The sequence below is a fragment of the Haplochromis burtoni genome, unplaced genomic scaffold (assembly GCF_018398535.1).
Source record: "Haplochromis burtoni strain Fernald_Lab_line unplaced genomic scaffold, NCSU_Asbu1 Contig_72, whole genome shotgun sequence".
Lineage (NCBI taxonomy): Eukaryota > Metazoa > Chordata > Actinopteri > Cichliformes > Cichlidae > Haplochromis > Haplochromis burtoni.
Window position 1 is genome coordinate 636827 of NW_024582433.1, and position 15950 is coordinate 652776.

The 15950-nt window shown below is 39.9% G+C and overlaps 1 protein-coding gene across 4 annotated transcripts in view; it reads left to right on the forward strand.

Annotated features, from left to right (window-relative positions):
* Positions 1-15950, forward strand: part of abl1 (c-abl oncogene 1, non-receptor tyrosine kinase) — a 33032-nt gene that overhangs the window by 4448 nt on the left and 12634 nt on the right. The window contains exon 1 of one of the 4 annotated variants that reach the window (XM_014339811.2): positions 469-14335. The exons of the other annotated variants lie outside the window; for them this stretch is intronic. Within the exon in view, the coding sequence (XP_014195297.1) occupies positions 14251-14335 (85 nt within the window). The 5' untranslated portion in view covers positions 469-14250. Of the gene's footprint in view, positions 1-468; positions 14336-15950 lie in introns of those variants that run through there. 4 annotated transcript variants of the gene reach the window in all.

Genomic DNA, 15950 nt, shown 5'->3' on the forward strand with positions numbered 1-15950 from the left:
AGTGGTCCCTCGTTTAGCGCGGGAGTTACGTTCTAAAAATAACCCACGATAGGTGAAATCCACGAAATGGCCACCTTTATTTTTTACAATTATTATAGATGTTTTAAGGCTGTAAAACCCCTCACTACACACTTTATACACTTTTCTCAGACAGACATGAACATTTTCATACTTTTCTCTCTTGTTTAAACACTCTCAAAGTTCAAACCTTTGCAGAAAAATATGTCCAGTGCAAAATGTTTCATTGACATTGTTGCGTTTGTTGGGGAGAAAACTTAGACATACAGTACAGGACTTCAGAGTCACACTGCTAGCGATCAAAGATTTATGTAAATTTGACAAGCTGAACGCATTCTGTAATGCACAGGAGACACAGCATGAGATTGACTGACAATGGTCTACAGCCAATCAGGACGCAGATCACAATACATTGTGGGAAAAAAAAAAAAGCAAAAAAATTAGCGAAACAGCGAGGCCACGAAATGTGAACTGCATTATAGCGAGGGACCACTGTACTGCAGTTTGTGTTGTGTTTCTATCCATCTATCCATTTTCTCCTGGTGATCCCTTTCAGGGTTGCGGGAGGTGCTGGAACCTATCCCAGCTACCACAGGGTACATCCTGGACAGGTCGCCAGTCTGTCGCAGGACTAACACATAGAGACAAACAACCATTTGCACTCACATTCACACCTATAGGCAATTTAGAATGACCAATTAACTTAACCCCACTAAATGCATGTCTTTGGACTGTGGGAGGAAGCCGGAGTACCCGGAGAGAACCTACGCAAACACAGGGAGAACATACAAACTACACACAGAAAGTGCTTCCATTTGGTTGAATAAGTTGTTACTTTGTAGCACAGAGACAACTTTACAACACCCTTCATGTGTCATTTATTCTTGGTTAACATCACTTGTTCTAAACTGATGATTTCCTTACTAAAAATGTCTTTTAATGTAGTATTATGGTGCCATTACACCCACCGTTCTTGGCCTTGCGAAGGGTGCAACACTCCAAAAGTGACATGCATTTGCTGGGTCAAGCCACGCTTTGGTTTCATTTTGACCAGTGGTGCACCTCTTGACTTTTGTAACCTTGTGTGGGTGCCGCAGCTGATGTCACAGAGTTAAAGCCACTACAGAAACTCAGAGATTCAGAGGTTATACACAAAGAGATTTTTAAAAAGTTAGTGCCTGTGACAGCACCGATAGGCTCCAGTGGGCCCGAAATTCTGAATAAGTGCTTATAAAAATGATGGATGATTTTTTGTTTTGTTTTATACTTCAGCACAACTAGCCAGAGAAAAAATATCTGTTTATGGAAACTGGGATGTGTATGTGACTGCGAGTCATGCATTTGTATTGTAAAACCCATTGTGGACTTAAATTATCCTCTGACAAATGAAACACATAAAAGGAAGTAAAACTATTAAAAAGTAAAAATCACAGCAAACTAGAATTGAGCAGACAAACCCTGGAAAGTGAAACTAAAATGAATCTGGAAGAATTCACCAGATTTTCAGTCAATGTGTCCATGGTTGGTGTCAGCATAAAATTTTCTTTAGTTAGATATCTTCTCTTTAGATGTTCCAGCAACCGCTTTAAAGTGCACCACTTGCAAGCTGTAAGAAATTAAATGGCTGCATAGAAAGACTTAAAATAATTCTTTTCCTTTGTTTTCATTCCCTGAAATGGGCTGACACTGGAAACAGGACAGCTGTGAACATTTTGGAAAAAAGAAAAGACTTTCTATCTTTTTATAAGGCTTGCAACAATATTATCTGACTGTGCTTTAATATTTGAAGTACCCAAATGTTGGTGGTTTAAAAAGGGAAATTCGCCCCCTGGTGGTCACATTTATTTATGGGGTTGTGTTTTAGTACACTGAAGTGGTGACCCAGATACCATTTCATATAAAAAGTGTGCTTAATAACTCTTTCTTTTTTTTCTTTTTTCTTTTTTTTAAGTAGGGCTCATAATATCTCTATAGGCCAGAGGTTGATTTTAACAAAACTAAGCGGATGACCTGACTTAGTTTTTGGGTGGGAATACACACAGACAAATAGAAGTGGTGTACAGTTAAATGTGATCTAGCTTTTTCTGCAACCAGTATTTCCCATGACCAGACAGGCAGCATGACTCACTGTTACGTCCAGTACAGATTTAAAAGGATTAAGTACACACTTAAAATCTTATTTGCATGCCACAGGTAGTAGTAGGACATGGGTAGTAGAAACTGGAGCATTTTTCACTATAATGAATAGATTGTTAGGATTTATGTTTCTGTGGGGTTTTTTCACATCAGCAGTTAAAGCAACACCTGCAAACCACAGGACAAACTGTAAACCAATGCCATCACAATGTTATTACATGGATATTGTGGCCAAAGTGCACGCAGTTCCTATTAGCAATAATTTGGTGCGTTTATTGTGAAATTATGTAAAACAAACAACCATAATGTAAGGAGGAGGGGGTGTTTGTAACCACCACTGTACGAAAACATACAAGAGGATGCACTTAATCACAAATACATAAGTGCAGTTTCAAAGCAAATGTAAAGATTTTAGTGTAAAATGATACATTTAAATATTGCAGGTTTGTGGTTGTACAATGCTTCTTTGGAAACAGAAAACACAGATTGATTGTAATTGCAGATAATTTTAGTTTGTAGGCAACAAAAAGCGACCATTGCTAACCTGCGGTCATCAGCCATGTGAGGTGGGTTGCAGAAAACTTCTTGCATGTAGATACTTGCTTGGATATTTGTCAGCATGAGCACAACAGGACTTTTCTTCACCCTGCACTTTTTCATTATTTGATGCCCTGAAGAAAGCCTGGCAGGGCTTGAAAGTATGTTCAGGGCACAGAGAGGGAGATGATTCCTGTTTCTATTTGCTAATTTCTATTTTGGGTTTTTGGATATTAGAGCAACACAATATTCTGGTTAACACAGAAAAGTTGTCACGTATATCAGTGGTTAAATTAATAAGCCAACTGACTTGCATGCTTATGAGGGACTGGTAAATCTTGATGGTGGGAATCACCGGAGACCCCGTGATATAATTGTTATCATGATACTTAAATCCCACTATGATATCTTTGCGTTTTTAAACATTTTGTAAAATGCTTGGTAGTGCAGTAAGATATATCATGATATATTACAATTTATGACCTTTAAACTTTAAATTCTAATCTCTCTATATTGCCCTATGTTCCCCTCATTTCAGTCATTTTGATTGCTGGAAAATGGCTCAACACTGTCATAAATGCTACATGCACCTGACAAACTGAACTGTTTGTATTACAGTCCAACTTAACTGAATGCAAACATGTGGGCTGCTGTGCTTCTACAGGTTTTTTGAATGTGAGCCAGCAGCTGCCAGTCCTCAGTGAGATAGTCAGCTGTTACAGACACAGGAATATGCAGGCCGTGACGATCACGCGTCGCAAGTTAATGCAACCCTTTCTGCTGTAACCTACCTTTCGTCAACTTCACGCTTCGCTTCTGTCTCGGTGCAGCTGCGTCTGTTGAAGCCGCATGTGGGAATATCTGGCTGTTTTGAGCATGTAAACAAAAGCTGTCGTTTTCCACAATGTTGCATGGACACGGGTCTTTGCACTTAAAATAGGTGATTGATTGATTTTTGTCCTTTTGGCTTTGTCAACTTAAGAGTGAGCTGATGTAAGGTTAGCTTTGTAGTCCTTGGATAATGTTATGTGAGGATGGTGGCATGTTAGATGAGCCCTCATGTCGTAGTATTCCTGGAGTGTTTTACTTTCGTGTGACACTCTTGCATATCCCAGCAGCAAACAGTGTTCTCTTTATTTATTTTTTTCTCTGATGCCACTCTCTTTCTTCCTGCACGCTGACCATCACCTCTTTGACCCCTTAAAAAATAAAAATAAAAAACCCCTCAACAACACTACCCGATGGACTGAAAAGCAATTGATTTTTACTATTAGAGCTCTAAAAAGTTCAATTAGTATTTATAGTTCATGTAACAAGATAAACTTTTGTCCCTTGCAAAATGTTATGCTATAGAGAGCCTAAAGTTGTAGCGCTAAATGAAGCAGCAGTAAAACTGGTCACGTGCAGGAAGTATACCTGATTTCGAAAATATGATCATTTATAGTGGTGATAGATGGTCATAACTACTGGAGATGCCATGCTCCAGGTGGCAAACTTGGGTATTTGTAAAACATTTAGTTTTTGCTGGATCTACTTCAAAGATTTTATTAATTAGAGTAAAAATCGTAACTGTGCAAATGAGGATTCTTTGAGCTTTGGAGTGATTTAAGCAAGTTAACATTGCCTTTATAAAGTTGTCCTAGAGAGCAGACAGTGACATCATTTGATAGCTGTGTATTTTCCTGCAGCAGCTGCATTTAGCATGTATCCAGTGAGGGAATCCGTTTCTCTTGTAGTCAGTAACTGACTCTTTTTTGGCTGGAACTTGAGGAATCTATACAGTCTAGACACCAAATCTCCTCCCATGATCCCTGTGGGTCCTGAAGATGAAAGGAGGGGGGTCTGTGTGTGTCCGTGTGTACGTCTGTGTGTACATACGCACCCACATACATACCCACAGAGCAGGCGCCTCATAGTAATACTCATTCAGGCCAGCTGTTAGGCCACTGGTGGCTTTTCCCTTACCGTGGCAGACCCTGTCTCTACACTAATGGGCACACAAAGGTCTTCTGCAACTCCCAACCAAGGGGACTTTTCTTTTATCTAATGTTTAGTTCCTAATCTCGACAGTGGTTGGTTAGTCTTTGGTGATGCTGTCATGTTGTCATACTGTGTTGGGAAATGTGAGTAAAATAATTTTGCCCCTGTCTGGATGACACATTGCTGATTAGTAAGCATTTCCTCTCTCATTAGGTCTTGACCACCTGGAAAAGAGTCTGCTTGCAGCCACAGTAGCCAAAACGGCTGTCTGTATAAATCAAGGTAGTCTATGCCTTACTAGTTTTCGTCTGTTGTACTGAAGAGACACTATTTTGGTTTTAAACCTTCTTTAATGAGCAGGCTTACATTGTCGAGGGATTTAGACAGTAGACAGTATTGAGCAGTTATTAAAACCTGCTGTAAATGGGCTTTTCCCCATTTTAACATGCCTGTAGAAAAGAGCACAGATTCAACTCTTAATGATATTGTCACGCTAAGCTGCGATTAATCAGTATGCACAACAGCGGAACAAAGCACCTAAATAAATAATTCACCTGTCATTAATGCTGTTGTTTTTACCCGTAGTCTTTCTTTACCGTGACATGTCCAAATGTTTTCCTTCAGAAAGGCCTATTGTGTAACTGTTATCTGACCAGTATGATGATATCGTCAATGGGTTCCGGCCAAGGCCTCTTCATCCTCCACTCTGTTTCCTGGGGAATAACATATGTTTATATGTGATCTGTTGCTCCAGGCTCCGTTGAGTAATATTGTCTATTATTCACAGTTAAAAAAACAAAAACAAAACAAACAAACAAAATAGAAAAAAACAAAAGAGAGAGAGAGAGAGATGCACACACACACACCACTACAGCAGTGGAGAGAAGAATGCAACCTCTTATGCATTCCTCTCTCAAATAACTGGTGCAATCCCCCTTTCTGTTTTGCAAGTTGTTTTCCATTCAGATCATGCCGTATATCACATTCTTAAAGGAGACATATTATTATGTTCTTTTCTGACTTCATTATTTTATTGTTGGAAACTACTTGAGTAACTTTGCATGAATTGGGACTTAGTTCAGCTGCTCTTTGAACGAATCTGTTTTTAGCTCTATCACTTTGTCTTTTAACCCACTTTCCTTCTACCTGGCTTTCCTGAGATGATTATATTATGGATATTTGCTCTGTTTGACATCACGCATAGCCAACAGTAAGAAAAAAAACAACAACTCTGAAATGGAGTGTGCAGAGCAGTCCAAAGCCCAAATTTTTGCAGATATGCTGACCTCATTATTTTAAACACTGGCCATGTTTCATATGAGCCGATTAAACAGTGCAGCAGTACGTACATGAAAGAAAGTAATAGGTTCCCTTTTAAAGAGCTGTAAATTGAGCTGCACGCATGCCTACATGTAATTACGTTAACCTGAAGTAAAGAGATCCCAAATGGCAGCAAAGAAAGGAAAAAAGCGACACTAGGGCTAAACCAAAGCGTAAACCAAAGCCTTTTCCATATACGTAGGGCACACAATGTTTTAAACAAAACAATTGAAAGTGTATGCATGTGGATTTAGGACAAACAGTCCTGTTGAGTCACTGACTCTCACCCTGGTTTTTGTTATTTGAAATCACTTCAGCATCAGAAACACTGTGTTATGAAATCTCGGCTTGTGATTGCGCCGTTTCTGACTAGAAAATAAGTATTTACTGAACCATCTGTGTTTGTTTAAAGCTTTTGTAGCCAAGTTAGACTGTCTTTGTTGATAGATTGCTCAAACTTGAATCGGCTTCTTTTATGTTGGCATCACTACAGTTTTCGTTGTCTCAGTGCAACATGTGGGATCTTCCAACTTATCTCCCCATCGCACATACAGACTTGTGTGCTTACAGAGAACTTCCAAGTTGAGTTAGGAATGCAGCATGGGAGCTTGTCACCACCTGGTTCCATAACACAAGCCCACACTCTGTCACATGCTCACCCTGTTCTCCACTCCGTACCCAAGCAGGCAGTCCCAGCTGTTGTTTTCTTTGCAGACAACCTGCTACCTAGCGTGCCAGCTCTTTCTTTTGGTAAACAGTTCAGCTTTACAGTTCAGAAATTCCCCTCTTACAGATGATATGATCAAAGGCAGACATGAGGGCAGCACAAGCTGACGCTAGGGCATTTATATGTGGTCGGTGCGCCTCTGTTTGTCTTCAAAAAGTTCCAGTGTCATTTCAGTTAAGCGGGAATAAGCAACCATTCTTTGATTTGTTTTCTTTTTCCCCTTCCTGTCCAGTTTATTATGAAGTATTGTCATGCCGTCCTGTCCCTTAATGTTGTAGTAAGCTCCTCTTCATAGAGCTTTAAGAGGGGGCCTGCAATGCTCGCTCCATCTGGATCCACTTAGACTCTAAGAAGAGCATAAGCACTTCCACTGCTGCAGCCTGAGAGTCTCATAGCCTGAGTGGCTTGCTTGTGTATCTGTTGCTGTTTTTACTCCAGTGGGCATTCAGACAAATGGGTCTTTCCCCAGGCATTTAGATGTCTCTAAGACATGTAATGTTGATAGCAGGAAAACTGTGCACAAAGACTGTTTCTTTCTTTACTTTTATTTTGTTTGTCTGTGCTGTCTTGTCACTGTGTGGTCATTGTGTTACCTACTGATTTACATCCAAAAGTAGTAATAGAAGTTTTTGTGCTAACACTCTTTTCTTAATTTCTGTAGCACTGCAATCCATCTACTCACATGCAACCTTTTCTGTGCAGCTTTCTTTTTCCCTCCCGAAAGTTTGCCTTTCCTATTCTGAATCTGCATACTCATAAAATAATGTGATATATGTTTGAAATAAGCTGTTTAATGCCAGCACTCTGGGTAAACTTTCAGAGTTTTGTTAAAATCTGAAACAATACTGGATTAGCACCTATTTCTGAGCCCATTTGCTTGGCCTTTCTTCTATCCTGCTAACTTTCAGGCGTTCGCAACACAGATGATTAGGTTGTCATTTTAAACATGAGAAGTGACGGATTGTTGTGTATATTCGACACCGTCTGTCTTGTTTGCTCGGTATATGAAATTTTAACCCTAGGCTATCACCCATATGTTCCAGTACTCTGCAGGTTTGCATAATTATGACTTTTATGCAAGGTTTGCATCTTTCTGGCACACGCTGGACAGGCCACAACACTCCATCATGTGGAAAAATTATGTTGTGCTTAGTCACTTGATACGAGTTGCCCTATTTTTCATCTGTCATCATGATAAAATGGTTCCCTCATTCCTTTTCCAATAGGTCGGCGGGGTTTTGCTGCCAGACCGTCTGTACTAAAGATTGCTGCAAAGCTGAGCTGTTAGTATACTCTTGTCCAATCACATGGCGAGGATTAAACTATACACATGAATGTACTTGTATGGTTAGCTTCCCTTCCATCAACATTAGTAACTTATTACCACCTGCAGCTACACTTCTACAACATTAACCTTGAACTAGACCAGCAACTGTTTTCTTCTTAAGTGTCTCCCTGTGGAGAATTACGTGGAAATCTAAACCCCCTAACCTCAAGTGCTGGTCTGCATGCCTCCGACACTCTGGCTGCATTCTCTAGAGGGTCCTGGATAAACAGCCATATGTGTACCCACATGTATACATGAAACCTGATTCTTGAGTGTCTGTTCAATCAACAGATTAAGGACAACTGACAGATGCGGATTACCTTTGGTGCTAAATTGTGTACAATAAAAATTAATGTGAAATTGCTAAGAAGAGCCCACATAGCTTTGTGCCAATCGCTACACCCCATCTTGTTGTACTCTGAAAGTTTATTCAGTTTAAAGGTATATTCATTATTTTTCCATAAGGTAGATCTATGGAATTTATAGCATTTTTATGCACTGTGGATATGCTGGACTCTGTGCTCTTTTATGTGCGGGACAGAAATCAGGCTGATGACAACTGTAGTTTTTCATCAACTTCTAATTTTCTTCTTTGTTCCTGTTTTGATTTATCATGCAAGTCAATTGTATACCTCTGCCTTCGTTGCCTTAACACTTCATCATATGAATATGTTCCTAGCGGGTCTTTTTAATTTTGTTCGTGTTTTGGGAAGAGAAATCTGAGTCTGGGTCATGTCAGTGTTACCTGAACATCTTTGCACAAATAGTTTGAGTCTTATTATGAGCGCTCATCCCATACTTCAAGTTTTGGACAAAGAAATCAGGAAGGCAAGGGGGGGGGGGCATAGGACATGGAGAGAGAGAGAGGGCTAAAAGCCACCTCGTGGGTGGATGTATGTCAGCTAACTGTTAACACACTAGGTTCAGATTATAAAACGCGAGCGAATGATTCTCCTATGATCTCACTTCCAAACAATGTGCTTCATGTTTCTCCATCTGCAACCTTTTTTCCTTTTTCCTCCATTTTTATAGCCCCTCTCCTCTTCCCCTCATCCTCATCTCCCCAACGCTTTGTGACTGCGGTAAGTTAATGGGCCCTTCTCGGAGTCGGAGGGAGCCTGCATTTCTTCTTAATTGGTGTTTGGGGTGGTGCATGAGAGGAACACAAATGTTTGCCATACCAGCACTGAAGCAATGATGTAGGGCCTAGTGGCATGTGACTGAATGTTCAGGGTATTGAGTTTGTTGCTCAAAGCCAGTGAGACTTTGCCATATTGAACAATTCCCATAATTACTAATGAGACTAACAGACAAGCATACAATAGTGTGCTAAAGTACTGAGAGTATCATGGATATGTTGTTTTAGGCCCACCCATGTCAGTGCTGTTATTTGTATAGAGTCACCTCATCCTCTTGGCGGGATTCCTCTTAGTTTGAGATTTTAAAAAGCCAATCTGAGTTTGGCTGACACTTGCAGCCTCCAGAATACCCGTCAAATAAAAAAATAAAGGAAGAAAAACCCCATCACTACAGTTTAAGCTGCATCGTTCTATGTATTCATTTTCACCCTTTCCCCAGCATTGAATAAAACTTTTCCCTTAAGCTTCATCTCGTAGACAAAATAAAACAGACATACCCAATGTGACGTCACTCGTCGGATTTGGAATCCATATTTTTTTATTTTTCTTAAGCAGGAGGAAAATCCTGTTTTTAATTTGTAAATCTGGAGGTGAGTTGGAACAAAGAAAGGGTGCTTTTCTGCCTGGGCAAGGAAGAGAAAAAGTTATGAAACACATCAAACAAATCTGCAATGCCTGGAGCAAAATGTACAGCGGCCAGGTGCTAACTGGTAAAACTAAATAACACTAATCAAAACTGTCAAGACAAAGAATTTGGGGTATTTTTACTCCTACAGTTAATTTTCTCTGGTCAGAATCAGTTGATGAATTGAACTTGTACCTTTTCCCCATTGTTTGATTTGTCTCACACAAAGAAAATTCCAAGCAAACCACAGTGCGTCCCTTTTGGACTAGTGGATAACATGGAGAATTTCTCTAATTATCACTTCACTTTACGACTAGTTGGTGCAGTTTGTATATTAAGGATGTCTGCGTTAGTCTGCCACATCCCTGAAATCAAAATATACCTGGCTACAGGAAGGTGTTCAGCTCAAACTTGGAGCATAGACATGGAAGTTGGGTTGGATCAAGGTTAAATTTAGATCATTTGGAACTGTAGCGAGACCACCTACTTCAAAGGGTCTCTTTGTAGCTGATTTGGTTTTTACTCTGTTCACATCTGCACAAGCAAACTGCACCAAAGGGGAAAAAACACCAACCAGAGTTTTATTTAAGCAGACTAAACAGCGCAGGGGTGAAAGCACCCTTAGACTATAGAGTACCAAAAGTGGATACCAACACCGAAATACCTTAAGCTACACTTATATAAAAAAAATTAAAAAAAAGAGAGACCAAAAATAGAAACGAGGTCATAGAGGTCTATGGGAAAATGGCCCTTTCTCTGTTACCTAAGTAAACACTTTCCCCACTGATTTTACAGGCTTAGTGGTTAGTTTAATCTCAAGTTGAATAAAACATGGGGCTCATTTTGTAAATTATCACAAGTGAGCAGATTGATTAGTCATTGGCCATTAAGTTTGTGGACCCTCTGATTTGGAAAGTGGAAACGTTCACCTCGAGCCTTTGTAACGGGGCTTCAGTGATGTATAGGTGAATTCACAGTGGCTATGTCCAACTGTTATACTGCCTATGATTTAAACAGAGTAATATTTTATGGACAACCTTTATTGCACACATAGGAACATAAGTTGTCATCAACCTGAGCAATGTTATTCTTACTTCCTCTGCTCTTTGCAATGTAGACTCACACTGAGCTAAAACAACACAAATGGAGGTACATGACAGAGCCTGCTACTCGACTGTGATATGAAAGAGCTAATAGTAATGAACTAGGTGCAGTGTAGACTCACATGCATTGGAAAGGGCTTTGGAGATGTTAACAAGAACTTGATTTTTTTTAAAAATATAAATCTGATTGAGTTTTTTTAAAATAACCTTCATGCTTTCTCCTCTCTTTGTCCTTGACTGCATCAGTCTACACATTAAATGAGCCACACACGAAGCCAATTATAGGTTGGACAATCATTCTAATGCTCAGTAATCAGTAATCTTTTACTAAGATATATACAGTCATGCGAAGAAGAATGTTTTCACAGGACTCAATGTATTTTGTTAAAAACTAAGTACACCCTTACTGGCATCCATAGGAATTAAGAGGGTAAGTAGCAGCCAGGTGCTGCTAGTCCACTTGATTAACATTCACACGTTTGCCACGGTCTTCTCAGGAATCCCTGCAAGTTCACCCCAAGGGCATACCATGCAATGCTCAGAGAAACTGCAAAACATCTCAGACTATACAAGCCTGAGGTATCATGTTAAATTTTAATGACATCTCAATTAGATAAAAATGGAACAAGTATGGCTTGTTTGGAAGTGTTGCCAGGAGAAAGCCTCTTCTCTCTAAAACAGTGGTTTAGGTTGGTAGAATTGCATCTGAACAAAAGATTTCTGGAATAATGTCCTTTGGACCATGTACCACAGTACCATGTTTGGTGAAAGCCAAACACACACTCACCACAAACATGCTATCACTCTATAAACCAAAGAATTCTAGAGTCAGATGTGAGGCCATTTGAGGCCATTCGTCCAACAGCTTGGCTGAAATTGGGTCATGAAACAGGAGGTGTTACCTAGTCAAAGTCCAGACCTCAATCTGATTGAAATGCTCTGATGGTATCTTAAGAGAGCTTTGCATGAGAAATTGCCTGTAAACCTCAGTGAACTGAAGCAACCTAAAGAAGAGTGGGCCAAAATTCCTCCAAAAATGTGCAAGAGTCATACAAAAAATGATTTCATGTTATTGCTGTTGAAGCAGTTTCTACAGTTTCTACATGAGTCTGTAGAATCCCATGTGAAAATATTATTTTAACCAGTAGTTGATAAAGTTTACATCAGTCAACAATGTCACTGCATTCCCATTGTGTTTCAAAGATAAGTCACTGTCATCAGTATGCTTTCCTGTGTAGGGTGTATGTTTAGTCCTTGCTTTTGAAATGAAATTCCAATGAAAAGGTCAACCAGCAAACTAGCCTGACACTCCTTCTATGCATTATGGTTTCCAACCAGTCAGCTTCCCAACAACACCTACATGACTGGACTTCTGATCTCTATATTCAACCACATACACACAGTGAAATGTAAGTCATTTATGTGGAAAATATTTGCCAGGGGTAGTCAGAAGCATGTTAAATGCTGTGGTTTTCAAAGCAGTTTCAGGATTCAGTGTATTGATGACCAAAGGTCTTTCATATAGCATGGTGGGACAAAATAAGATGATTGAAGACTCCGTACTTTCTCACTTGTGTATTCCTGTTATGATGAATGGGGAGAACTTCTTCTTTTCTTTTCTTTTCTTTTTTTCCTCTCTGTCTTCTAGAATATATGGTAATTTGCTTTGATGTAGGTTTTTGTAGCTATGCAGGTTGTGTAGTAATTGTTTTTCTTTGTCCTGTTGGACTACTTGATAAGTCAAGCGCTGTATGTACGAAAAGAGGAATCATAGATAGGCTGGTTGAAGTCTGGTCTCATCTTCCAGTTATTTTGCATTATACCTTTGTGTCTTAATATTTGTGTCTTTAAATAAAACACACACACACTCACACATATAATATAATGGTCAGTTGGGGCACAGGAGGGTGCATCTTGCATATGTTTTTAGGAATGGATTTTTAAATTTTGCTAAGAAGCTTTCGTCAAATAGTTTATAGTTTTTGAAGTTTTTTGACAAATGCCATTGGCAGCTTTAGTAACATTCCAGACTTTGTTGCTTTTAATAATAATTTTGACTTTTTTCATGTGATTTAATTCAGTAGATTTAGTACGCTAGTGTGTTGCAACCTCCGCTTTAGTGATTAATACAGAGATAGCTGGGGGAAAGAGAGAGTTGTGAAGTTGTCCAGCAACTTCTGCCAAGGGTTATTTCTTTTTCTAGTTATGGTCAAGGCAGAGACCCTGCCTCAAAACCACAGAGCCACGTATGTTTCTTGTAAAGTAAAACAAATACAAGAGACGGTGACAGGCCCTCATTTTGATTAATTTCAATATGTTGCTCACTTAATTCCCATTTCAAATGACCTGTGGTAAATGAGTGTGAAGTCCAGAGCACACACTGGCAGAAGTTATACTTTTCCCCTGTTGATTGAGCACTTTAGCTATGCCTTTAACAACCTGTTTCCAGAACAGATTCCTCAACCTGTAAACATTTCAGACGGCAGGGAGAGAGAGGAAAAACCGAGAGAGAGGGTATAGTGGCAGAAAGATGAAGGGGGGAGGGGATTTAAGCATTTTAGGAGGAGGAGTGTCTTGTAATTATCCTATGACTTCAGCAGAAAGAAAGGAGGAATTTTTTTAGAAGTATACACCATCTGAGCTCTTTTCATAGTTTGAAATTAGAGCGTTTGACTCACATGTTGGCATGGGTTTTGGGATACTGGTGGGGTGTTGTTTGTATTCTTCTCGGAGAGTGTGTGTGGTAGTGGTCTCTCCCTCCTACTTTTGAGGTGGGAGGGCTGAGCTGATGTCATTGAGTGCAGCAAACTGAGCCTGAAAGAGGCTCTTTGTTGGCAGCTGCAGCACGAGTAGTCCCTGTGCCTCGGATACTCACTCACACAGGGGGACGGAGAGAGGAATGGCACCGCACAGACGGCCCTAGTGTGTACTCAACTGATAAATCTACAAGGCGATAAACGTTTGGACAAAATCTGCGCTATTTTGTTGGGGTTTTTTTGGTGATTGTTTAACTGTGGAGGCAACCTAAAGCCAAAGAGGGGGAAAAAAAACATGGAGACGCTCATAAGGAAAAGTTGGTAGACTTTGCCGGACAGCGGACTCTTTCTGTTTCGGAAAGGAGTGAGAACAATAATAAAAGGATACATTTCAGTTGGAAGGACTCCAGGAAAAACAAACCAATATCTATTTCTTCTTTACTTGGTGTTCTTTCCACTTTTGTCAGCTTCTTTTGGATTTTTTTATTATTCTTTTGTTGGACACATGTAGACGAGAAACGTTCAAGGGACATCTGGTTTGAACAAGCAAAAATATTTTCAGCGTGAAGGGAAAGAAAGCAAATGAAAATGTTGGAGATATGCCTAAAATTGGTGGGGTGTAAATCTAAGAAAGGCCTCACGTCGTCCTCCAGCTGTTATTTGCCAGGTAAAGAAATCTAGTTTTCTGTTTCTTTTGATTTTTACAGTTTGCCATAAGAGGAACAGTCACAGGAGAGATGTGAGAAATGGAGAAAAAGTAAAGGCTTATGAGCACAGAGGAAAGAAAGAAAAGGTTGAAGTATCCACCGTGTAAAATCTCAACAATCATTTCTGGGTTCTGGAAAGTGAAGAATGGGGAGGGGAAAGCGGAGATCAAGCTCAGGGGAGGGTTGGGGAGCCCAGACACACTGGCTAGCTGGAGAGGAAAAAGTGGAAAATGAGACGGAGAAGAGAATACAAGGAAATCTGACTCCTGCCCATGTCCCACTTAACTCTTGTTTATGTGGAGAGGGGATCTAATCTCAGTCTGCGCTCCCTTTTTCTTCTCTGCTGTATTACACTACTTCAATCTTGTTTAGTGCTCCCATAATGAAGTTAGTAGATAATGAAAGAGGGAGAGGGGGTTGTGAACTTTTTTTCTAGCGTCACGCACAGTTGATTTCCGGATTATCTATGCAACACAAGGGGAATTCAACGAAGTCCAGGACATATTGGGTCTGTACATAGTAAAAGATTAGTACTGGGAGACTGAGTGAAGTCTTGTGTGTTCTGTAGATTGCACAACCAAATGATTTAATAGAGTTAATAGTACTTGTACGGCCCCATTGAAGTAAGTGACAGTGATAAAGAGCCTCTAACTCTTAGATCTTATTGTAGAAGGCACAACAAATCTCCTGATTATGCCTCAGGGAGGCTGTGTTTGTCTTTGATCCATGAACAAAGCAAGCTTTTTGACATTGTTGGAATAATTATATTCCATGGGCATAATAGCAGGAAGATTGTGGATATTTTCAGAGAGCTTGGGGTTTAAATGGTGTTTCTTTCATGCATAGTTGCCTACTTTTTCACCTGGTTCCTTGCTATCTCCCACGAACATCTTGCAAACATATCTACAGTCAGTAGAAGTACATCACCACTTCCTACTTCAGTCATAGCATCTTAAGCAAAAGGAATATATTAGGGTAGAAGTTTTCCCCTTTTCATTACTCATAAATATGTAATTTTGTACTAAGTGTGTTCCATCTGCAATAAATCAGCCTTTTTTTCTCTTTACCAGTTGATGGGAACTAATTGATGGGAACTAACAGCTGTACCAGCTGGTTAGTTGCATTTGTAAACTGGTTCATTAGAGATAAGTAGAATCACCAGGATGACACAGCTCCTAGTTTTTTGCAGAAATTTTCTTTCTTGCATCAGTGTTTGACTTCCAGTGCATTCCTAATGCTGATAGAAGTGCAGTCATGGCTGTAAATTCTTTAGGAGTTCCTCACATATTTAATCATTTTGACTGTCATTTCACTAATGCAGCCAGGACATGCTGTAATTTCTCCCACTCCATGACTGGGGAGGGCTGCGGTCTGATACGAGGGCTGCTCCCATTCTTTGCTTCTTTCTTTCATTTACCTCCTTTTTTCTGTTTTCATATGACTTTTCATTTCCCCCCTCTTTCTCTCTCTCTGTTGACACATGTGTCAGCATGCTGTCATCATCTCACAAATAGCTGCAGTATTTCTGGCCTGTTAAGTGGGCATGTGTGGCACGGGCTGTTAAAATCGCTGCCC